Consider the following 25,687-nt stretch of genomic DNA (forward strand, 5'->3'; position numbering starts at 1 on the left):
GTTCAATAAGAGCTGAATATTAAAGGATAAGTAAAGTACATGTGAGAAATGATGAACCTTGTTAATTTGAGAAACCAATTTCGACTAACCAGTAATGTAATTAATGACATGTTCAGTATGAGCTGAATATTAAAGGATAATTAAATAAAACATATGAGAAATGTTGAACTTTGTTTATTTGAGAAAACAATTTCGACTAACCAGTGAAGTCATTAATGCCAAGTTCAATATGATAAAGGATAACCAGTAATGTAATTAATTACATGTTCAGTATGAGCTGAATATTAAAGGATAATTAAATAAAACATATGAGAAATGTTGAACCTTGTTTATTTGAGAAGACAATTTTGACTAACCAGCGATGGTGACAGTTATATAAGGCTGCACTGTGGAATACGGATGTGATATTTACTCTAAGACTTGATTTAGACTTGAAGATTTTTATCACGTGGGGCTGTGCTGGCTGGTGAACTCCCAAAGATTGCGGTCCTGCATTAATGACGAAGCTTTAGCTAGCAGGGCAGCCGTCTTGTATGTGACTGGCATTGATAACTTGGTTTTAGCCAAAAAGGATTTTAGTTGGATGCTGTCTGGAGTATTTGGATCTAAGTAGAATGTCAGCACTTAAGTCACATTCAGGAAATTGCCCATCACACTCTTCCTGGCTGACATAGTGTGATAGTTTTATAGGGTTCAGCATGGAAGCCTCTATACTCCGGTCTTGGTGGTATAGTGATTAAGCCATCAGCCTTAATGCTGGTAGGTTACTGGGTTCACATCCCCATACTGTCTTTTGCCCTGAGCAAGTTTTAATGGTTCAATGGGGATGTGGAAGACCACTTCTCCGACTTCTCTCTCACTAACCACTAAAAACTTAACATTAAAGGGACATACCCTAGTTTTTAAACACTAAGACATATTTTTTCACTATTGGAGCCATTTATGATCACTGAAATCAAACATTACTTATATTTTATTGTTTAGATTATCCATTTCCGTACATTCGAAGTGTTTTTGGTCATCCTGGTGTTTTTAATATCACAAAATCCATTTTTCATATTTTTAAAAATGCATGTGCGTCTGAGAAGTAACAGTTATGGAGTCTAGTTTTAGTCTATTTTTAGAGGGTATCCAAGTGTGTTACCGGTTTGTAGACTAACTAAACTTAGTGTTAATTTTCATAGGTTGAAACTAGGGTCTGTCCCTTTAATCCAAGTCCTGGACAGACCCCCAGATAGCTGAAATGTGTGCCCAAGACTGCATGCTTGAACCTTAATTGGATATTAGCATAAAAATAAAATAAATGAAAGAGGCTCATCTGAGATTGTTTTAGTCCATGTTTATGGGTTTGTGTTAATATTTACCAACAGGTTAAGTTTCATATAGCTCATGGTATAGCACTTAGCACTTGCCTAAGATGTGGTAGGCGATTTGAAAGATGTGGTAGGCGATTTGATTGATCAGTAGACCTATCAGTATATTTCACATTTTAAGCAGTACATTATAGTACTATCCAAGTAAAGAAAGTGCATGTAAAACACACATTCCATGGAATTAAAAGTCTCTTCTTTTTTTTAACAATTCATAAATTGTCATTGATCTAGAATTTGCCATAATAATTGGCTTATTAATTAGGTTTTCAGTGTCGGATTTACACAATTCGTTCATAATATAATAGAAAGCTTTGTTAGAAATGAACTTTTAACAACACAGGAGTTCATATGTATTGACATACTTATTGTCCATGTACCCGGTAGTACTTTAACAAAATATAGCAGCTTATAAATCTTTAAAAATTATCATTTGAAGCCATCACTAAATAGACTTACTGTGTATGGTTCATATTCTGATTGAATAGTTTTTTGCGTGTTTTAGATATTAAATGTAGTGAAAATAACATTAAATGTAGTGAAAACATATCTATAGCTTTATAGCTTCCATTTCAAACCTCCACTTAAGCATTCATTTCGGCAACCTTTTGAAATCTTATTTTAAAAAAAAACTTGCTTTGACAGACAAGGTAAGATTGACTCTGATGTAAATGTCAAACAGCACCATGGCTCATTAGCTGTCAAATGTAGCCTAACAGTCTACTCAGAAATACACCACAAAGGGTGACAATGACGGGTTTAAGATCGCTTTAGGAAAACAGCTGTATCTTCAACCCTGGTCTTTAATCAGGGTACCTGATAGGCCATTAGGATAGTTAATGAAAGGTAGACATGACCGGTCTCCATTTATAATACTAGAAAATAAATGGGCAGCCAGTCAGTTGATGGGTGGGTGCATGGATGTGAAGATTTTTGTGCTAGTGCAGTACTTCTTGAACTAGTTTGCTTTATCTTGTCCATGAAGTATTATATTTTAAATTATATTTCTGCAGTGAACCCATTCTTTGGTTGTTTTTTTCCCATCCCAACCAGTGCTCCATGTCTGGTACAGTGGAACTCCTCTAAACCGGACACCCTACTGACCAAGTAAAAAGTCAGGTTTTAAGAGGTATCCGGTTTAATGAGTTTCTCTTCTGTACATATATTTGAAAAGAGGCTGCGAAAAACGTCCGGTTTTGAGGGAATTCCAGTTTACTGGTTTTGTGAGGTTTCACTGTATATCAATAGACATGTAATTTACTGTCCTATATGTGAGAAAGTACACATAAAAGATCCCATGCTGGTAATTGAAAAATGTAGCAGGTTTCCTCTCTAAGACTATGAGTAAAAAATTACCAAATGTTTTACATCCAATAGCTGATTATTAATAAATCAGTATGCTCTAGTGATGTCATTAAACAAAATAAACTTTAACTTTAAATAGTTTTCAGGCTTATGTTCAATTACGGTTCAAGTACAGTGACCTGGGCACACACCTGGAGCCTAATGCACTAAACTCTTACAACTTTGCGATCTCAAATCTAAATGACTTACAGATACAATGCTTTGTTGTCTAGCTGAGCCTAAGAGAGCTTTGTGAATTAGGCCCCAGAACTACCTGGGCTGTCTGTCCATGGCAGTGAGATAATGTTGGTTGTTAGTGGAGAGGAGTCAGCATAGTAGCCTTACACTTCCATTTGAGCCAACAAAGACAAACAAATTGTGTTCATTAAAAAAACTAAAAAAAACCCCATGACTGTGTCTCAACACTCAAACTTATGACCAGTACATTAGGGCCAACGAAGACCCAAAAATTGTCTTTTGCCCATTATATAACAGTGTAACGGCTTCACAAACCTTTTGATTGTCATGCTAAAATATAGTATTTGCAGATTTTGAAAAAGTAGATTTTTGACCCATAAATTTACTCAAACATTTCTGTGTTACTAGTAGCATTCTAAATATGGTAATCATGTAGCCTCATTTTGATTGCCAAGGACCCAGCAGTAATTGGATACCACATGGAGTAAATTTCTTAATTGTTCTAAGTGTACTGAGGATTTGTTTAAATTGTTTTATTGTCAGTAAAATCTCACTATTGGTCAAGAAATAATTCATAACAAAAATGTAGACATGATTTAAAATGTCTTCACAGACACAGTAACACATTGCACTCGCCAAATTCGCCAATTGCGAATTTCAAAAACTATTGGCAAATTTTATTTTAATTTGTCGAAATAATTTCATTAAATAATTGATATTTTGATAGAAAATTACTGGTTTTGTGCAATTTTTTAAGTTTAGTAGATAATTTGTCGAAAGGTTCCGCTGACCCAGAGCTAGCCCTGCATGATTGCCATTCTATGATCAGATTTCTGTAATTAAAATTATACCAGTTGACCATACACATGCTAAGCAACAAAAATGCTAATATAATGATATCCGTTGAACCTGTGATACCACGAGAAAGGAGTATACTAGTATTTTGATCGATGAGTGCCTGAATTGGAATACTATCTTGGATTAAATTTCTACAGCAGGCTTTCAAAAGAACCCTGTCTTTGCATCTCTTTGCATCGACATTGATGAATTGCATGTACATGTACATGTATGTATGTACACTGGATATCAGCTGGACAGTCTTTTTCAAACAACTGGAGTTAATCATTCTATCTTGACAAGTGCTGGGAGAGTTACTGGTGGTGATTCTAAGACTTTATTAATATTGAAGTGCACATCTATTACAGAAGATTGCAAGTCGAGATAAATACAATCATGCAATATTCACCCCAGCTATGATAATCAATAAGAACGGTATGATGGAGAATATATTTGACTGGACTCAAAAGAAGGCGAATAGCATGAGTTATGTAATGTTGCAACTATCTGAAATTTGGATTTTAGATTGCCAATTTAAATTTATATAAAGGGTGATTCGTTATCAATTTGATTATGATAGATTAACATTGACATAATTATCCCAAGGTTAATCATTTATCATTTTATGAAGACCAATAAACAGTAATTTGAAGCCATATAAGATGTATGTATTAAAAAATCAGTTACATTTCATAACTGAAATTGAGAATGCAATGTGTATTGTTATGTCATATGCATGTAAAGTTGTGTCTTATTCTTAGCTAATAAACAGACCAACCAAGTACAAACTGCTTTGAAATAAACAGCCACCTCTTTTAAGAGACCAGTTTTAAATAGCACTGTGCATAGTCCTTTGTGTAATAATCACCTGTATATTTATTTGTAAATAGCAAGTATATGTTTTTTCAAAAATGTTCGGAATATGTATCATGGTATGGGCATAACGAGGAAGGAAGTGTTTTATTTAAAAGTGCACAACACATTTTATTTTGGGTTATATATGGTGAAGGACCACACAGATATTGAGAGAGGAAACCCGCTGTCGCCACTTCATGGGCTACTCTTTTTGATTAGCAGCAAGGGATCTTTGATATATACACCATCCCACAGACAGGATAGTACATACCACAGCCTTTGTTACACCAGTTGTGGGACACTGACTGGAATGAGAAATCCTGCATAACAATTTATTACAATAGGATACAAGTAACAGTTACATGTGTCTGCTTTAATAGGCTGCTCTTTTTTTTCTTTTTTTTACTTTTTTCTTTTGGTACACCTCTTGGGTTCTGTATAGGTTTGATGAATACAGTTCATCTTGCCAGCATAAATATATCTCACAGATTGACAACTCAAAGTGAGTTTTGACTGGCAGTCCTTGTGGTCCATCTAGTGACATATATATTGGTCAAGGGTCAGATCTGGATCTTCCTTAGTAAATATGGTGCATGACACCATACTTCATTTATCAGCTGTTTTGAGAAAACTGCCTTTGTATGGAATGCTTTCAAGATAAAGAGCTGTGCCCCAGTGTCATGGGTGAATATTCAGCTTGGTGATACCTTTAAGCACCAGGATCAGAGTTAATCTCGCTCTTTAGTTATCAATGTTTCCCGGCTTTTTACCGTCTTAAAAACATACAATACAATGGCGGGAGAATTTCAGTGAATTGATTGCCAGCCTTGGTCGTGCCGTTAACGTGAGTGCGACACCCTTCATTATCATATGCCTGGCTTAACTCTTTTGAAGAAGAAAATAGCATGGAAAGTTCGACTAGAGAGTGACTTTATGGTGACTTGATTACAACACATTAATGCTCCAGCCAAATTTATCAGGTCCTTTTAAAACTTTTGAATGTTTAGATCAAGACATTTTAAAGTCTAGAGATTTTAATGTCATAACAGTGTCACACAAAGTGCAAACATCAGTTAATTTAGACTTTAAAAATTTGGACTTCAAGGGTTTTATAAGTATGGACTCAGAACATCTTTAATAAGCAGCCACCTGTATTAAATGACTCTTTTTTTTTTTAAATCTCCCAAATGATCTAATATATGTATAGAACAATCTGACCTGTTTTAAGCAGCAACTTGTTTTAACAGGTGATAGTTTGTTAGTGTCATTTTCCATTTGTATGTTTTTGGCACGGCATGGAATGTGTGTGTAATCATATTATCACAATTGTCTTTCCAAATGTATCATTTGTGCTTTGGTTTTGTTCATCCATCCATCCATCCATCTGAGTGAAATGTATGTTAATCTCCATACACTTTTCATGCTAAATGTCTGTTACTACATTATACATCTTTTAATTTATAACGATGGCTTTTGTAAAGAAAAATGTAATTATTAATTGTAGCTGGTTTCCTCTCCAAGACTTATGTCAAATTACCAAATGTTTGACATCCAATAGCCAATAGTTCATAAATCAATGTGCTCTAGTGGTGTCATTAAACAAAATAAACTTTGTAATATACAGTGTAGTTGAAAATATGCCGATGAGGCAAAAATTACCACTTTTAGCACATCACCATCCAACCACCACTTCCAAGTCCATAAATCTCGACAACACTATAACTATGAACAAGGATCATTGATTCACAGTCTTCAGTAGCATTTTCTCTAAAATTGGGCAAGCTTTGATGTAAATTGTAAAAACATTGGCTGTAAACTTCATAGCTTGCTGTCTCCGAATTCACAATTGGTTAAATGTTTTCAAGTGGTTTTAGTTACATCATCAACTTTTCTCAATGGTTATCTTGATGGAAAAGGATAGTTGTCGGTAAATGGGATAATACATCACAGGTCTTCAGTTTGCCAGTACTTAGCAGAATCGACTGTTACTCTCTTTGAAGGATTGATGGTTTAAAATTAAATGTACTATCTTCCACACAGGATGTTACATAAGAGTGGTGTTTTCGTAATTGCTAATATTAAGTGGGCAGATGCTAATTTTCAGTGTAATATTAAGTGTCTAGACACTAATTTTAAGTGTCTGAATGCAAATGTTAAATGGCTTGAGATTAAAATTCTCATACTTTCCTGATTTGTGTGCAAATTTTAAAAGTCGTGAAAACTACCACCTGTAATTTAAAAGTTTTTAAATACTACAGCATATTTTTCACTTATTAGATACGTTTTTGATAATTTAAATTGGACATTACTTACATTTTATAGTTTAGATTATCCATTTCCATACATTTGAGTATTTCTGGTCATCCTGGTATTTGTAATAACATGAAATGCATTTTCCATAATTCTAAAAAATGCATGTACCTACTAGAAGCAAGAGTTATGATCATGAGCTGTAGAATGTTTTTAGAAGGTATTTCCCTTTTTCAATGTTACAATCTCATTTCACTTTATTGTAACTTTATCAAGATGTGTTTTAGATTTGTAAAGTAACCAAACACAGTGTCCATGTTCAAGGACAGAAACTAGGGTATGTGACTTTAACATATAAATACCCAGTTTAGATTGTGGCCACCCAATATACAGTATTAAAGGGACATTCCTGAGTTTGCTGCATTGTAAGATATTTCCGAAAAATTAAATATTTCTACAATTAAACTTACATATTAAATATATTTTCTTGCTTAGAATATCAGTGTCTGTATATTCAATGTGCTTCTGACCGTCTTAATATTTGTAAGAAGCCCAAACTGGATTTTGTCTTCAAATAATTTCGTACGTATGAAAAAATATATTTTACAAAATAAAATGAAATTTAACCTAGTACAAATAGTAGAACAATCAGAAACACGTTTAATATACAGCCACTAATATTTTATGCAGAAAAATGTATTTGATAAGTAATTACAATCGTTAACAAGTCTCAGGAACATCCCTTTAATGTGGTATGCAGTCTGCTATGTGCATTTAGTCTGACAGTCTTTGGCTAATTTAAGTTTAATTTGATGACCAAGGTGTATTTATTTCATAGTGATTACACAATTTTTCCGCTGGTATTAGTCAGTATTATCTTACTGATTATATATTTTGTGTTCTTTGCTATGTTTGCTGATTTATATGTTCTAATTTAGTGTAAGAAATAATTCAGTTGGCATTTTCAATGGTTATTCGTGTAAGAGTTGTCTCCCTTAATGTGTTCAACATTGATTTATTAATGAACCACTAACAACTAACCCGCTGTCCTGGAAAGACAGCCCAGATATGTAAGGTGTGTGCCCAGGACAGCATGCTTGAACCTTAATTGGATATAAGGATGGAAATAAGTTGAAATGAAATGAAATTAATGATTGGCTTTTGGATGTCAGACAATTGGAAATTCCAACATACAGCATATCTTATATACCGTATGCATTTTGTCACAAACTGAACAGCATATAACACAGATAGTCGTTCTAGCCAGTGCAACAAGATTGGTTTATCAAAGGCAGTGGTATGTGCTAGCTATCCTGTCTGTGGGATGGTGCATATAAAAGATCCTTTGCTACTGATGGCAAAATGTAGCGGGTTTCCTCTTTAAGACTTTTTTTCCAAATGTTTGACATCCAATAGCCAATGATTAATAAATAAATATGCTCTAGTGTTGTTGTTATAATATATATATATAACACTTTAAATTTTAGGTTTTGGTGATAAAAAGTCCAATCAAAGAATATGTTGACTTGATATTTAAATATTTTTTACTTTACTTTCAGGGAGTGGATATTTCATCGTGACTCCGGACACATACCGGCTTCCGTCAGATGACCCCAACATGTCATGCAATGCTTCTTGGCTACCGTACCACCCGATGTACATCCCAGTCTTCCCTCAGATGCAGAGCATGCAGCAGCTACAACAGCTCAGGCAGATGCAGCAGCTACAGCAGCTCCGGGCTCCGATGAGATCCATCTCGTGCCAAGCGAACATGTACGAGAAGCTCACGTCCCAGGTGGCGGCCCCGGAGTGTCAGCCGGCCCTGCCCCTGTCCAAAGTGAGACCTCGTAGTTCCAGTGCCCGGGGCACGAGGAACAAAGAGAAGGAGAAGGTTGCCGTGGATATTGAGAACGATGACAGCAACCTGAAGAGGACCATGTCGGTCAAATACAAGACGGACAAGGCCACCGCCATCACCAAAGATGTGAATCTCAAGTCGAGCAATATTAACCAGACCAAGCAGAAAGGTGTGTTATTTGTAACTTAGAAATGTTCTTATTTAAACAATTATCATAATCTCAATCAACCAGACCAAGCAGAAAGGTGTGTTATTTGTTGCTTAGAAATGTTCTTATTTAAACAATTATCATAATCTCAAGTCGAGCAATATCAACCAGACCAAGCAGAAAGGTGTGTTATTTGTTACTTAGAAATGTTCTTCTTTGGAAGCTAATATAATTGTTGGGGGCAAATAATTGTTAACATTTTCATTAATGTACAAATGGTACTTTTTTTTGCCATATAAATTATAAATGTAATAAAATTGAAAACATGTAAAGTATATTAGTTTGCTTTTCTTTATTGATCACTTGTGGGTTGATATAAATAAAAACATATAATTGTTTCTTGTTACTAGATTTATGGGTGTTAATAAAGTTATAATACTTAAACTTATTAATATTACAGTAATTAACACCTAAAATTTAGATACACTTCCTGTACAGATGAACCACAAACTACCATGTAGTATGTACCGATGATGTGAACATGCAATGTTTATATAATACTTTATATAAGAATTGTTTGTAATTTTTGGGCGAATTTATCGATGTATCACAGTCAAAAATTGTATAATATTGCGTAGTGTAGAGTAGCGATTTTATACAAAATATGTGACTGTTATACATCGATAAATTTGCAAAAAATTAGGAACAATTCTTATAATTACAAACAGCAGAACTTATTTAGTTACAACTACACATAATTCATAAATCAGTTTCTAACGTTCTTCACATGATCTGCTTTACATAATTAAGTCCCATTTGATGTAATGACGTCATTTCTGAGGTGTTTAGCTTAAAATCCTTCACTACGCTACGCAATTTTATGGAGTTTGTGACAGTTGTATGTTGATAAATTCATTTAAAAAAATGACAAACAGATTTTATATAATTACAAAGACAGGAGCTTTTGCAGAGGGTAGGTTACTGCAGTCAATTAAACCCTCCCCTTGATCAAGCAAATGTTCTCTTTGTTTCAATACTTTCCCGGGGAAGCATGTGTTAACCCCTCATAAATTTCACTAGCCACAGTTTAGCCCCTCATCCTATTCTAGAATGTATACACATGCGTCTGGACACACCATATTTAGTTAAAATACACATAAATCAGCTTCTAGCATCCTTTCCATGACCTTTTTTACGTAATGATGTCCCAGCTGGTGTAATGACGTCATTTTCTGAAATTTATTGAAGGATAACATTCAGGGTTTTTTCGACGTCATCCAATCAGAAATGAGGAAATCATATAAACACTGAAATTTTGTAATTATATTTGATTCCTCAGCAGATTGATGTATGATAAACATTTGATGTCTGCATATAGATAAGTAACTAATAAAACAATTTTCCTACTGTTTGTATTTGTTGTTTCAGGTGAGAAGGTTTCCTTGTTTTCCAAGCTGTTTAAGAAGAACAAGAAGAAGAACGTAGCCCCTCCACCAGCTCCAGTGAAAGAGGCGGAGTACGCCACGTTCTCGGGCCAGTTCCCCCCGCCAGAGTGGCAGTGGTACAAGCAACAGGTGGAGAAGCAGCGTCGGACAGAGGAGTGGGTGAGCCAGCAGGGTCTCGGACCAACCCCTGACAAATCGGAACCACAGCGCAACGTGCGGCCCAAGAGCTGGTTCTACCTCCAGAACATGGTGCCAGACAGCAACAACCACGATCAGGGCACGGGCGGAATACTGGAGGATCGAGAAAACACCAGTTTCGAAAAGAAATGTGTGACGAGGAGACATCGGCTGAAAAAGGAGAAGACCACTCTGAACATTCACGATAACATGCAGGAGAGTGGTGTGGTGGAGCACCACGAGGCTCACCCTGGCATGGAATCGCTGTCTCCGATATCGGCCAATGAAGATATTTATCAGTCGGTCGGCAGCAGCAGCAAAGATGCGGGGCCGTCTCATTCTACGCCAAGGTTTTACGATACCATTCCTCCGAGACGAAGCCAGAACAGTGAGTGTGAGAACCAGTATGTGAAACTGAACAATAAGGATGTGGAGGTGGTGTCGAGACATCATCATAATCAACACCACCATCGGAGGTCTCATCGGTCCAGGAGGAAATCTCACAGGAACAGTTGTACGTACGATTCTCATTACAACAACGACATCAGTTATGAATACAATGGCCAGCTGCCCAACAAACACTCTGTGTACGCTGCTTCTAAAGACAGTGGTGTGAACTGTATTGGACAGTCTGTTTCTGTGCGAACCAGCTCAAGCTCTCATCAGACGTCTGCCATCTTCCACAGAAAGGAAAATGTTGTTCGGAATCGGTTGGACGAGCTGGCCGAAGAAGAGAATGATGGTGTGGGTGAATTCAGCAGTCCTGCCGGAGAGCTGCTTAGTGATGAGGTTCCAGGGGTCTATGCCCCACAGAACTCCATTGATCCCAATTACTATGACAGCAGCATCAATGAGAGTTGTGTTGGCGGTGTTCAGATAGTGTGTGAGGCAGAGATCAACCACCAGCCGATCCCGGAGATTGTGTTAGACTCTGAAATTCAGCTCGGATGTTACGGTCCTGATGTGGCCCAGTCCAACTCGGGCAGCAATGCAGGCAGCAGGGATGCTCTGAGCAGTGAGAAGAGTTTCGACACCGTCATCGCCGGTAAGAATCGCCCCGAGGACGAGGACAACAAAGACTCGCCGAGTCACCTGGAGACTATAAACAGCAATATCAGGGACCTCAGTTTTGTCGACAGTGGTTTTAGTTCTCCGCGGAATCAGGAACAAGGTATTTCAGAGTCTGGGAAAGTTAATGTGCAACAGCAGCATCAGCAGCAAGAACCGGACAACTTTGAGAACAGATCTCAGAACAGCAAGCAGAACAACTCTGTTCCACATGCTAAAGAGGTGTGTCACATGGAACAGAAGCACAGGCCGGTTCCACATCTGTATCCTCACGTGATGAACAATCAACGGCCATCGCGGTCAAATCGGTGCGAAACGCAACATTATGCTCAAGTGGACGACCTGGTTCAGCTGGTCTGTCCGCAGACACCCGAACAGCTGCAGCTGTTTAAACAGCAGCAGCTCAACTCTAAGAGATTCGGACTGAATGGAGAGTTTGAAGTTGTTGGAGTAGTTTGAGGAAAATAATTAGTCAAAGCATTTTCCTTTCCAGATATTTATAGGCTTGTTGGCAGCTCTTTTTTAATTTCATATTGGCTGAAAAAAAAGGTGTATTTCGTGATCTGATCAATATATCTGTTCATTGACAATATTGACTAAAACATTTTAGGTTCCAGATATTCATAGGCTTGTTGGCAGCTCTTTTTTTAATTCATATTGACTAAAACAAAAGTATATATCGTGATTTGACAATATATCTGCTCATTGACAATATTGAAACAAACATTTTTGGTTCCAGATATTCATAGGCTTGTTGGCAGCTCTTTTTTTAATTCATATTGACTAAAACAAAAGTATATATCGTGATTTGACAATATATCTGCTCATTGACAATATTGAAACAAACATTTTTGGTAGCAGATATTTATAGGCTTGTTGGCAGCTCTTTTTTTTAATTGATATTGGCTAAAAGAAAAGTGTATTCCATAATTTGATACATCTGTTCATAATTGACAATATTGACTAAAACATTTTTTGGTTGCAGATATTTATAGGCTTGTTGGCAGCTCTTTTTTTAATTGATATTGGCTAAAAGAAAAGTGTATTCCATAACTTGATACATCTGTTCATTAATTGACAATATTGACTAAAACATTTTCATTTGCAGATATTTATAGGCTTGTTGGCAGCTCTTTTTAAAAATTCATATTGGCTAAAAGAAAAGTGTATTTTGTGATTTGATGCATTTGTTCATTTGTTCAATGACAATATAACAGTTTGCTTTTTATTACAGTAAAGTGTATTATTTCTCTTGGAAACATCAGTTGTCATGAAAATGTGTCTGGGTTATTTGAAAACATTGTTTAATGACTTTTAAAGTGGACACAATTGACTCCAAGAGCTTATGGCCAGTTTTCTATACAGAGGCAGAACTTGCAGTACATCTGTTTAGTAATTTATACCTCATATGCCATTGGTATGTTTAATGGTACACTCTTTCTTTAGTTATTTGTAAACATATACTCAGAAATATTTTATTTTCAACCTTTTACGTATGAAGAGAGTTCAACAAAAATACCTGGCGACTCAGTCTGTTAAGGATTTTGTCTTGTATTTTACTTTTAAAAAAAAAAGAAGAAGATTAATGTTGGATATTGGGTTTTTTATTTGTCTGCTTTTCTAATTTGTTAAAAATTCATATGAAAGTAACAGCATTGTTTATTTAAATTATTAAAGAATTATAAAGGTAATGGCAGTAAAAGCTTAAAATCAAATGGGGTTTTTTTTAAAAATAAATTTATTTTTATATATATATATTTTTTTAATCATTTAAATTGATAATGGACTAAAAAAATTTTTTTTTTAAATATTCCATATTTTCATGCAGAAATTTTTACAGAATAGACAGTTCTAGAGGCATACTACTGGTCTTAATGTTGAAAAGACAGAGTATTTAAAGCATTTTCTTTCAAGATCCATCATCACTAGAAGTTAATCAACCCCAATCATAATCTTTACATAAACTGACTCTAGAATATAAAAATTGTAATGTGCTACAATAGGGCATGAATTTTAGTGTTAAGTATATTTAGTACAATTCCATTGATTTAATAATGCACATGTATTGAAAAAAAAAAAAGTCTTTGTAATGGGAACTAACTATTCCAGTGTTGCAAGTCCGCAGTTACTTCCCCTTGACAGTATATTTGTAACCTTAAATGAACACGTTCACTGCTATTTATATTTTTTATTTATGTTTTCTGTTCTGTTAAGAATTACAAGAATTTCTTTGTTTTGTTTTAATCATAATTTCATTTGCTTTGCATTGGTTTTAAATTAATTTACAATACAAGTACAACATTTGCATGGTGCAGTACTAAGGTATATTAAAAAAGAAAATCTACGTATACATGTTCTTACTTCTTTAAAGACTGGGTCAGTGACAAATCTAATTTCTTTATCTTCTGTTTAGGCCCCATTTTGTCAGTATCTTATAAAGATGCTAATACAATCGAGATCCTTGTTTATTAAATATTGTATAATGCTAAACATAATTTATCAAAAAGGTTTAATGACATAATTATGTCATCACAAAATTTATTCCACAAAAATATATACAAATAAATAGTATAACACTGTTTTAACCAGTATAATAACAATTTTCAGGCATTTGTTGTGACAAAATAAAAACATAAAATTACGTAATTACACTTTATATATTAAATAAACATTTTATTGCATAATTACTGTGGACAATAATTTACATTTTACATTTGCCATTATCAAACTGAAAACTACTGACTATATAATCAAAATTTTCATCCATATCATCTTAACTTTTTTTTTTTAAAGATTTGATATTTTTAAAATGTTGTTTTCATGGTGATTTTTTAAATTATATAATTCTATATTACATGTGTAAAAAAATTCAAAAAAAATATTTACACCTTTTATAAAACATTGTAATACAAATTACTACATGTATAATGTTTTGAGGTTTAGAAGAACTTTGTCATTGTTTACATTTTCTTTTTCAAATTCATTCACACTGAAAGTGGCATTATTATAATATTTATACAGGTATATAGAATGTATGTGTAGAATGAAAGTTACATAAACTGTTAAACATTTTATGCAAAGGTTGTAAGCTCACATTTTCCCCTCATCTTTATCAAATAAAAAAGGCAAGATAAAAGTATTACATTTCTGGTGGCAGTGTCGATGGCATACATTTTTGCATTAAAGTTTAACTTTAAAGTTTTGTATTTACATAAGTTTTTCACAAACTATAAATCCTAGGTCAATAAAATTTGGTTTATAGTTTCACCTATGGATGTTCATCACAGTGCACACAAAAATCATTAAAAATTAATAAATTAAACATTTTAAATTAAAATACTTTTGTATTTAGCTGAACATTAAAGTATTGGGTTTAGCTTCATTTTTTTACAAAGTGTAAGTCCTAGATCGATGAAACTTGGTTTATAGTTGTTCCTATGGATGTTCATCACAATGCATGTAAAACAATTTTAAAATAATATAATTTTGTTTGGAGATGGAACACCTTGTGGATGCAAGTATGAGTGACACCAAATACGTTTATGGTAGGTGAGACATTTAATGCTCTGAATTATTGTAATAATATTTAGTGTACCCGGCACAAAATTATTGTTATTACGTAGGTTCATACTATTATTACTATACAAGGTACTTGCTCATTACTGGGAGTTTTGGGATGTTGCTCTGTGGTTAAAGGATCTCTTTTATTGTGGTTGGTCATAATATAAACACTTCTTGAGAGAACCATTTGTTATTTGCCATTCCAGTTAGTGCTTCACAGCTGATAATGAAAAGCCATGGTTTGTGCTGTCCTGTTTATAGGACCATGGTTTTACAAGGTCCCGTGTTGCTAATTGGAAGGAGTATGTATTGTCAACACAATACGTTTTATTTATATCTCTTCCACTAATATTTAATTGTCACAGTTAAGGCGATCGCATGATACAAGTGCCTCATGAGAATAGCTGACCACATCGCAACTGATGTAATGGTAATGTTGGTCTTGTCACAATTGGCTATTCTCATACAAGATACTAGTATTGTGTGGTATCACCTTTAGTCACAGATGCCCAATAATCACTGAATAAAACAATGTATTGGATTGTCATTAAATAAATATTTGTTTTCTTTTGTTCTGGAAATCATAGATGTTCTTAATTTTCATGAATTTAGACTCGTTGGGCCAGATTTACAAAGCCTTTTTTTTCTTAAATGCAGGTGTTTAAGTATTGTAAATGAATTTAGTTATACATGTGTAAGACAGAGAGGCTTTGTAAATTCGGACCCATGTTTTTATTATCTGAAATATCGAAATTAAAATTTTCCATATATACAATTCCGTATGCGGGCATACAGTTAAAACAAAAAAAAGTTGATTGATAAGTTAATTTTATGTGCATTAGTATTTCAGCACGATGATGTCATAATGCAAAGTATTCACTTTTGGCTTAAATGTAGGCATCAACGATGTCAAATTATGTATAGTGTATCTATTCAACCACTGCAGTTGCCCACGGCAATCAGCAATGCTGTGGAGATTGCAGTGTAGTTTTTAATTCTCTATGGCAGTTTTTTGCCTTTGCCTATATTCAGTTTTTTTTTCAATGGCATGTTTTTTTTGCTGTGGACATTTTCTTAATTGCAGGGGTTGTCTATTTGCAAAAACATGGATTTGGAAAAGCCCATTTCTGCACATGATAAATCACAAACAGAATTGCATCAATGGCAAGCAAGCTTTAGACTATACTAGATACTGATATGATCCAGTAATGTTAGGTTTGTCCAAGAGCACTGTTAAAGTGAAATAGTATGCATTGTTTTTGCTTCTCATATTCGTATAGAAGATATTTTAAACTGACATGCAACTTTCTTAAAAGCTTTGCTAGAATGAGTAGGTTGTGCAGACAGTGAAATCATGCAGCCGTAGTGTAGGTGATGATTATTGTTAGTAATTTTAATATACCTTTATTTATTTTATACATTTATATGTAAATAATTCAGCTGATCTCAGTGTTGTGAACATGTTGGAAAGTACAGATGCATATGTAAATGTTTGTCATCAAAAACAAACTTATCATGGCAAGCAGTATTAATTTAATACAATAAAAAAATTGTTGTATGGATTTTTTGTTTTGTGTTATAAATAACAGTTGTGAATAAGTTATTTTTGTATTGTAAATATAAATTTTAAGTATATTGATGAATATATAGTGTACCCTCGATTTATTACCCATTGATTTAATGCCAACACTGCCTACGGCAACTTCTTTTCAAGTACCGTTTGTATCTCCGTTTAATTCCCTCGACTTACTGCCACCCTCCCCATCCGCCATCCACCAAAGTCGAAGGTTATACTGTATATATACACAGGTCTAGACGGAAGTTAAAAAAGTAGAAGTTTGTTTTGTTTAACGACACCATTAGAGCACATATATATATTAATCATTGACTATTGGATGTCAAACATTTGGTAACTTTGACATATAGTCTTGGAGAGGAAACCTGCTACATTTTTCAGTTAGTAGCAAGGCATCTTTTATATGCATCATCCCACAGACAATATAGCACATACCAAGGCCTTTGATATACCAGTTGTGGTGCACTGGCTGGAATGAGAAATGGCCCAATGGACCCACTGGAACAAATTCTGTTTTAACCAATTTTTAGGTATGTTGTTAATTTAAGGAATATTTTATTGTCCAAAAATTAAATGTAGCCATTTTTGCTAATTTGGCCATTGTACAGGGTGATCCCTGGATGGGTATCGATCCCAGACCGACCGGGCACCCCCACACCTACCGATTTCTTGTGGTGCAGGCCAGACGTCATCCCTTCGTGAATGCGACTACTCTACGAAATGAGTTGAGGAAATCTCCGTGCATCAGGCAAACACTTTACCACTGAGTTACATTTTATCACTACCCACACCCCCACACCTACCCCCAGCCCCCTAGGGAAGGCAAACGGACAGTCTACTGGGTCAGTAGCAAGACCGACTTTTCATGATTTTTCAGACAGGATAGCACATACCAAGGCCTTTGATATGCCAGTTGTGGTGCACTGGCTGGAATGAGAAATAGCATCAGGCAAGCACTTTACCACTGAGCTACGTTCCACTATCACCCCCCCCCCCCCCCCCCCCCCACCCCTACCCCCAGCTCCATAGGGAAGGGAAATAAACAGTCATTACTGGTCATAGCAAGACCTACCTTTCATGATTTCAACCACTGTCATATATACTACTCAAAATTTGCTAAGGATCATACCATTTTTGTAGCATAAAATTATCCAATGACCCCATATTGAAATATATCTATTTACACTAAATGGGTAAACCCACTAGGGCCTCAATCACACGCTTGAGTGATCACCATGCGCCTTTGAGGTCACGGTATGCACGTGCAACTTGACAACCTCTGTACTGGCTTGCTGAGACAGCGTCGTCGTACACGTTATTGAAAGGTTAGCATCAGTTTCGAGAATATTTTTACAGCATTTGAGGTCCTCAATGCCTCCTCAACGTCAACGTCGTCGGTTGACCACCGAAGAATTGGCCAGGGCCATGGGCATGCTGGAATGTGGGTCTTCACAGCGTAGGGTTGCCAACGTTTTTGGTGTGAGCCAAAATGTGATAAGCAGAGCATGGAATCGCTTCCAGACGTATGGTTCAGCTACCCAGCGCCATGCTGGTGGTCGACAACGAGCAACCACGCCAAGAGAGGACCGATTTCTTGTGGTGCAGGCCAGACGTCATCCCTTCGTAAATGCGACTACTCTACAAAATCAGTTGAGGAAATCTGTTGGCGTTAACATGTCCACGCAAACAGTTCGTAATCGTCTTCGGCAGAGTGGTCTTCGATCTAGGAGAGCGTGCATTCGCATTCCCTTGACCCAACTTCACAAACAGGCTCGTTTGGACTGGGCACAAGATCACGTCAACTTCACTGATAACGATTGGGATCCTGTACTCTTTACCGATGAGTCGAGGTACTGTCTTGACTTTACAGATCGACGTGCTCGAGTGTGGAGAAGACGTGGGGAGCGATTTCAAGATGCCAACATTTCCGAACATGACCACTATTGTGGAGGCTCCATCATGGTGTGGGGTGGTATCAGCAGAGGTGGAAGAACAGACCTGCACATCGTGATGAGAGGCATGATGTCCGACGTACGCTACATGGATGAGATCCTGGACGTCTACGTCAGACCGTACGCTGGTGCAATCAGACCCCAGTTCATCCTCATGGACTACAACGCTCGACCTCATCGTGCCAGGGTGGTTGAGGACTACCTCCAGCAGGAGACCATCGTCCGTATGGAATGGCCAGCACGCTCACCTGATCTGAACCCGATCGAGCATGCTACAGGTGGCGATTTCGCGACGTCCGGTCCTACCAACAACTCTCGTGGAACTGGGAAATTCTCTCACTGAAGAGTGGAACAATCTTGAGATGGCAGCCATCCAGACTCATTGGAAGCATGAGACGCCGTTGCCAGGCTGTGATTGCATCACGTGGGTCACACACAAGCTACTGACAGTTGTTGCTGCTGGTAATTGAACTGTTTGGGACATTTTTATGACTTGGAGTAACATTCTGAAACCTCCATTTTTAGGGGTCTGCTTCTTTGGTGACAGAACGCGTGTTACCTATTGTTCAAATTTGGTATACAGCAATGAAATTCAGGAAATAAACATGTCCTCGAATACATGCCATTTTTAGATTTTGTGTGATACCCATTATGAAAAATATAATACCACCCTAAATAGTGATCCCTAGCAAATTTTGAGTAGTATATATTATTGTCATGATCTCTTGTGCATTATTTGTACTTAGTGTCTTAGCTTCTGACTTTGTTTTTGCTATTATAATTAGTTCAAGTTCAGTCCCTTTGTCCACCAGTGCATCTGGATCTAAAAGAGCCTATCAAATGTGCTTACAGTATTTGACATTTCATTAATCTTAGATCGTAACATTTTGACCCTACCATTTCAAGATTCCTGGATTCTCCATTTTGCACTACTACTTGTAGCATTTAGAAGTAACAGAGTTTTCACTTAAGATATGAAGGGTGATTAGATTGATCTTATATGGCAGACAAATTTTCTTTTCTTTTCTTTTCCAACCAGTTTCTCACAACTGGTAGATCCAAAATTGTGGTATGGTGTGTCCTATGTAGAAGAGTACAACAGATCCCATGCTACTATTTGTAAGTTGTAGCTTGTATTTGGCAACATGTTTCTTCTCAAGTTAACTAGATCGAATGTTATAACCATATAGTTTAAAATGTGTTGGGAGTGGGTCCTATCTTTTCATTTCATTTGGTTCCCATTCCCATTGTCCATTAATGTTCACTCGTACAGTTTCAAGTATAATCTTTTACAGTTAATTCCACTTCGGGCGACTTGGGACTTAAACTATGTGCTTACTGGTACTGAATAAATGTGATTGGTTTGTATTTGATGCGAGGAACCAACACGGGTCATATCCAGTCCAGCATTCTGTTATTGACCACCAATTTATCAACAATTAATTGAGGTTTTTCAACCAAGACAAACATCAGAGCAGATTAAATGACTTAATCGAGGGAAATTTAGTACAAAATAAGGAAGGCGTGCATTACATGGATGTAGACACTCCAGCGTGGAGCGAACAACATTGGCCACACTGGCTATGATTATTCCGTGTCTTCCTAATCACAACTGTCATGATACTGTATGTCATACTAATTGTACCTCATATTGTGATATCATATGTCCCATGTTAAAAGGAAGAAAGAAAGGGATCTTTTATTTAACGATAGAAGCAAAATCTTTTAATGACGGTTAATAAATTATTAACCGTCATTAAAAATCACACATTTTAATTACTGTTGCATGGTCTCGGACATATGGTTAAGTACCACACAGATGTGAGATGAAACCCACTTTCACCAAGTCCCATTTTAGATGATCATAATTGGGTTTTTTCTCGTTCCAACCAGTGCATTACAACTGGTCAAAGGTCGTGGAATGCTCTTTTCTGTCTGTGGGAAGGTGCATATAAAATATCCCTTGCTGCATTAAGAAAAATGTAGTGTATTTTCTCTGAGGTCAGAAATACCAAATGTTTGACATCCAATAGCTGATGATTAATTAATCAACGTGCTCTAGTGATACCAAAAACAATGCAACCATATTCACAGACAAGAGCTACAAGAAATTTATCAAAGTCAACCACAGCTCCAACAAAAAAATAAAATAAAAATAAACAAACAAATTATTAAAGTCAACAAACGCAAAGCCAAAATCAAGACTAAGGGAATTTTTTTTATTATGGTAATGGCAACAAAAAAACAAGAAGAAAAAAAAAGAAATCAAATCTAAAACAAAATCCAAGTCAATAAATCATTAAATTCTGAAGTACAGTTATTAACTGAATAATTATTACAGCCAGTTAACAATAACTCAACATGACAATAAGTAATGAACAATTAAAAACAATCACAGGAAAATAGAGGGAAAAAAATATACCAGCTGGTTTTGTTTACGATATATCAATCACCATGCCGAGAAGAAAAACATTTTAAAAAATCAATATCATTAGATATTTTCACAGTAGCTACTAAAATAAATTACATATTCACATATATCCCATACATCATAACAGAATAAAATCACAACAAATGAAAACTAACGTCAATGTTCCAAATTCCGAAAATCCAAAAGAATCTCCATCCTATCCAGCACATGCAGTCCGGTAATTTCGTGAAAACCTGGGTCCCTACATCGACTCCACTGTAACCAAAAAATCAACCTCCACTTAGGGGGTTCGAGTCCAGCGCTCTACCAACTGAGCTAATAGGGAAATTCCCATTAGCTACTGCCAGTAGGAGCACTTTATTCCAACACTACTACATACTCCCCCTCCCCACCCCAACCTCAAGTAAAGCTACGCCCCGGAGCTGTGGGCCACGGGCATTTGACTGTTACGGGTTCTAACGGTTATTATTGTATTCTTGTGTTAAGAACACGCCCAGTCCCTACGCTGGCTCCATCGTAACATACTCGTTGATATAAAACACAACAAAGCGGGGTCAAGGTTCAGGAATTTATTCCCAGGCGGAATCAGAAGTTAATATACAAAAACCACGACTCTTCCCTGTGGCCAGGGAGTCCCACAGACCCTTCTTTATCAAAATCTTATAGTGTTGTGTCAGTGTATGAATGTTGCACGAACGTTACATGAAACATCACGTGATAAAATCAAACAATATCATTGGCTATCGTGTCGATAACAATCTAGGGCGTTGTCCCCACGAAATATAATATTCTAGACAGAATATTGTATCCTAGAATACTGAGATAAAATACATACAATAAATATTAAAATAAACAAATTACACATATTTACTCCATGTTACATAGATTTAACTCTGTGACTGAGTATATTTTTGGGGGATGAAGATATTTTATCATAGCTATCAGCTTAATAACATCTACAGCTGAAGAAAAACTTTTACAGCCTATAGGGTGAATTCGTATAAAATTTTTTTTTTTAAAAACGACGTCCAAAATGTAATAATATGTAGTCTTATCAAATGTGCATGGGGCGGGATGTAGCCCAGTGGTAAAATGCCCGCCAGATGCATGGTCGATGCGGGATCAATCCCCGTCGGTAGGCCCATTGGGCTATTTCTCGTTCCAGCCAGTGCACCACGACTGGTATATCAAAGGCTGCGGTATGTGCTATCCTGTCTATGGGATGGTGCATGTCACGGGGATCCTATAATACCCGTAACTGAATAAAACACGATTATCCAAATATCTCTCCTAACTGTATATCTATTAGATCTCTCTGTAACGGGCAGTTATACCCGCGTGGCTCGTCTCTAGGTATGAACAGAGATACGATCTTATATAAAGTATGTAATATAGCACGTTTAGTTCGCTAGAAAACACAACAAAAACACAATACACTTTGGAATCTATTAATACTACGCTGACAAATGCACTGCCGCAGTAGTTAATTAACAACAACAAATAATAACAACCCAGAACTGATCACTTAATTAGTTAATCTCTAGGTGTCTAGTTTACACAATATTCTAATCACTTCACCGTGACACAACACCCACACGTGTGATAATTGAGAACGCTTCCAAGGGAACTTAATTAATAAAGAATTACAACTCTATTCCTAACTGGTTAATTTTTAATTAACCCTTAACTACTCATTCAGTAACCTTGTAATACAGAATTAATACTGGTACCTATCACAATTAAGACAATAACCTACAGTTTACCTAGGTCCTCTAGGATGACTGGTTAAGCTTTATATATATTAGAACAGTGAGCCTACAGTTTACTGCGTCAGATTACCGGCAGCACCGTCTAAATAATATTGGTATAATACAGTATTAAAATATTTAAAGTCACATCAATCACATCAAGGTTATACAACAGAGCAGAAATAATATATAATTACCAGTCCGGACGGACAACGTTACCCCTGGAAGCCTTCCTATGTTTCTCCCCGATATCTCTAAAAACCCTAGCTATTTATTCATAATCCGAATATCGCCTGGGGGCACATCGCGGCACCGAATACCTACAAGTGATATTTCCACAAAGACCAAGACGGCATCTCTTTCTTAGAAGCCTAGACTGGTCGTCGCCTAGTTCGCCAAATCAAGGTCGTAAAAATCGCACTCGCGGAGGTATTACGTAACTACTGGCCACATGGCCTCCGTTCCTGGGCTGGGTGTGTATTAGGCACAGCTCGACCACGGTCGCGCGGAGGTATTACGTAACAAAGTGCCCACCTGGGCTTAAGTGTATATTGGAACTGCACACGGCCCGCTAAAACAATTAATATCGCCACAGGCGAAAACAAAATTAAGAGCATGTTCCGTCACAGTGCATATAAAAAAGAATCACTTTATACTAATGAAAAAATGTAGCGGGTTTCCTGTCTAAGACTATATGTCAAAATTAACCAATTTTTGACATCCACTAGCCGATGATTAATAAATCAATGTGCTTTAGTGATGTCGTTAAACAAAAAGTATTTTATAAGTCAGGACATTGATATACATATACTATAACTTCTGAATTTGTTATACTGCTATTGATCATTGATTTATTCATTTACACTCAATAGCCACTGTGTTTTTCGTGCTGTGGTGTTGTTAAACATACATTCATTCATTCATGGATATGCTGTGGGAGTTTTGAATGTCCCCCATACCGTAATGCATTAGAAACTATCAGCGTGACACAGGACATACAGTATCACAATGTAAGTTATATTATGTGACATGGAATACACGGTATCACTAGAGCACGTTGATTAATTAATCAAAATGATATATAGGTACATAAAAATAAATGCAAGCGTATCTGCAGTGTCTGTTAAGTGCAAACACCAAAACAAGTGCAAAATTTAATTTATCAACTAAGTTGTACTCATCTAAGTAAAATTTAAGAGAACTGCTAAGAGAATGTCAGTATATGTAGCTCTCAAACCGGAAGTCCCATCTGAGGTGGAAACTGGAGGGATGAAGAAACTGGAGACTATGCTTCACCAACTTTCCTCCAGGTTTGACAAGTTGAAGAGCCAGTTACAAGACCGATCAACAGCGATCAACATTTAGGTCTACTCCTTCAACATTCCTGAATAGAAGACCAGCCTCTGGTAACACTGTTCCTGATAGGGATCAGAACTGTCGAAGAGAGATTCGTTGTTGGAACTGTGGACAGACTGGACACATCGCCACAGGGTGAAAGAATCAGTCTGTTAATTTAAACTGAGTAACACTTTTGTTGAGGAGCAAACAACAGTTAAGGAAGAAAGAAAGCTCCACAGTGTTTCCTAATTCCATTCCAGGTGGATTTATAGGTAATGCTAATGAGGTGTCAGTAATTGTTAGAGACCCCTTGTGTATTGACTTGTTAGATACCGGTTCCACTGTCTACCATCAGTGAAAGGTTTTATTCTGATGATTTAAGTGATGAAGCAATTCAAGCACTTAATAATCTTTTAAACATTGAGTGTGCTGATGGTCAGGCATTGCCTTGCCGTGGGTATGTTGAAACTTGTGACGAAGACAGCCGTCTGCAGTTAACTTTTAACGGGGGTCTGAAACAACTGGAGTAGCACTTTAATGATCGAAAGCCATTGCATGGAGTAATTAACCTAAGAAGGTTCTCCCCCTATATATGGTATCTGTATTGTTGATAGTTTTAGAGAATTAGTGTGGCCATTATTTCGTCACTCGTCCATAAATGACAGAACTGCCAAAAATAAGGGACCCAGCTGCAAAACCAAGAGAGTTCTTTCTGTATGGGGACTTGGGTGACAACCACGTACAGGGAGGAGATGGTAACGCCGTCAGTTGGGCGAACTATATTAGTCCAGTTGACATAGGTAACTATGTTTTACTGCTCTGTTGTAACTGAAAGGTATTTTGTTGTGGCATTCAAGTAGTATAATTATATGTATTCTTGTTATGCTTAGGGAAGGACAACTGTTAATCTAAGTCAGACCGACTAAAGTAAACTGAAGGCGTCACTTACCCAAAATGTATGACGGTTTATAATATCTATAACTGGTAATCCTAGTCTCACGACTTGATAAACTGTAGGCTATTTGAATATTATATGTGTGGGAAAGACAGCTGATAATGTACTAAGTAAACTGCAGGCATCTCTTACCCAAAAGTTACGAATAATTATAATATCTATAACTAGTAATCCTAATCTCACGACTTGGTGAAGTGTAGGTTATTGGAATATTGTATGTAGGGAAGATTGAGGATAATAATTAATTATTCTAACGTTGGTTACTATTTTAAATGTGAGAGGTAACTATATCCCTAATATTGCCAAGTGATTAAGTTTAACGTGTGGTGCTCAGCCTAGAGGCGGTGTGACACCAGTTGTAACAGGACATGTAAGTACTGTAACGCTTACCTGGTATTTTATAATACATATCTGAAACTAAATTATTGTTGTTGTCTTTCTAGTGAATTTAACGTTGGTTAATAGGAATATATATACGATCTTGTTCCATGAATACCCCAAGAGCCTGTCACTCGGGTGGATATTTGGAGAAGTATTGTTACACCCGTTGCGGGTTTCTGATTCGGTTGCCGGGGA

The 25,687-nt window shown here is 36.3% G+C and overlaps 1 protein-coding gene across 2 annotated transcripts in view; it reads left to right on the forward strand.

The window, feature by feature from the left end:
* The window catches only part of LOC121378839, a 65,179-nt gene extending 48,506 nt beyond the window's left edge, over nucleotides 1–16,673 (forward strand). For both annotated transcript variants that reach the window (XM_041507177.1, XM_041507178.1), the window contains 2 exons: nucleotides 8,414–8,881; nucleotides 10,289–16,673. In XM_041507177.1, coding sequence (XP_041363111.1) covers nucleotides 8,414–8,881; nucleotides 10,289–12,009 — 2,189 coding nt within the window. In that variant the 3' untranslated portion in view covers nucleotides 12,010–16,673. The remainder of the gene's footprint in view (nucleotides 1–8,413; nucleotides 8,882–10,288) is intronic.
* Nucleotides 16,674–25,687: the final 9,014 nt, after the last annotated feature.

The sequence above is a fragment of the Gigantopelta aegis genome, chromosome 8 (genome assembly GCF_016097555.1).
Source record: "Gigantopelta aegis isolate Gae_Host chromosome 8, Gae_host_genome, whole genome shotgun sequence".
In the NCBI taxonomy this organism is placed as follows: Eukaryota; Metazoa; Mollusca; class Gastropoda; order Neomphalida; family Peltospiridae; genus Gigantopelta; species Gigantopelta aegis.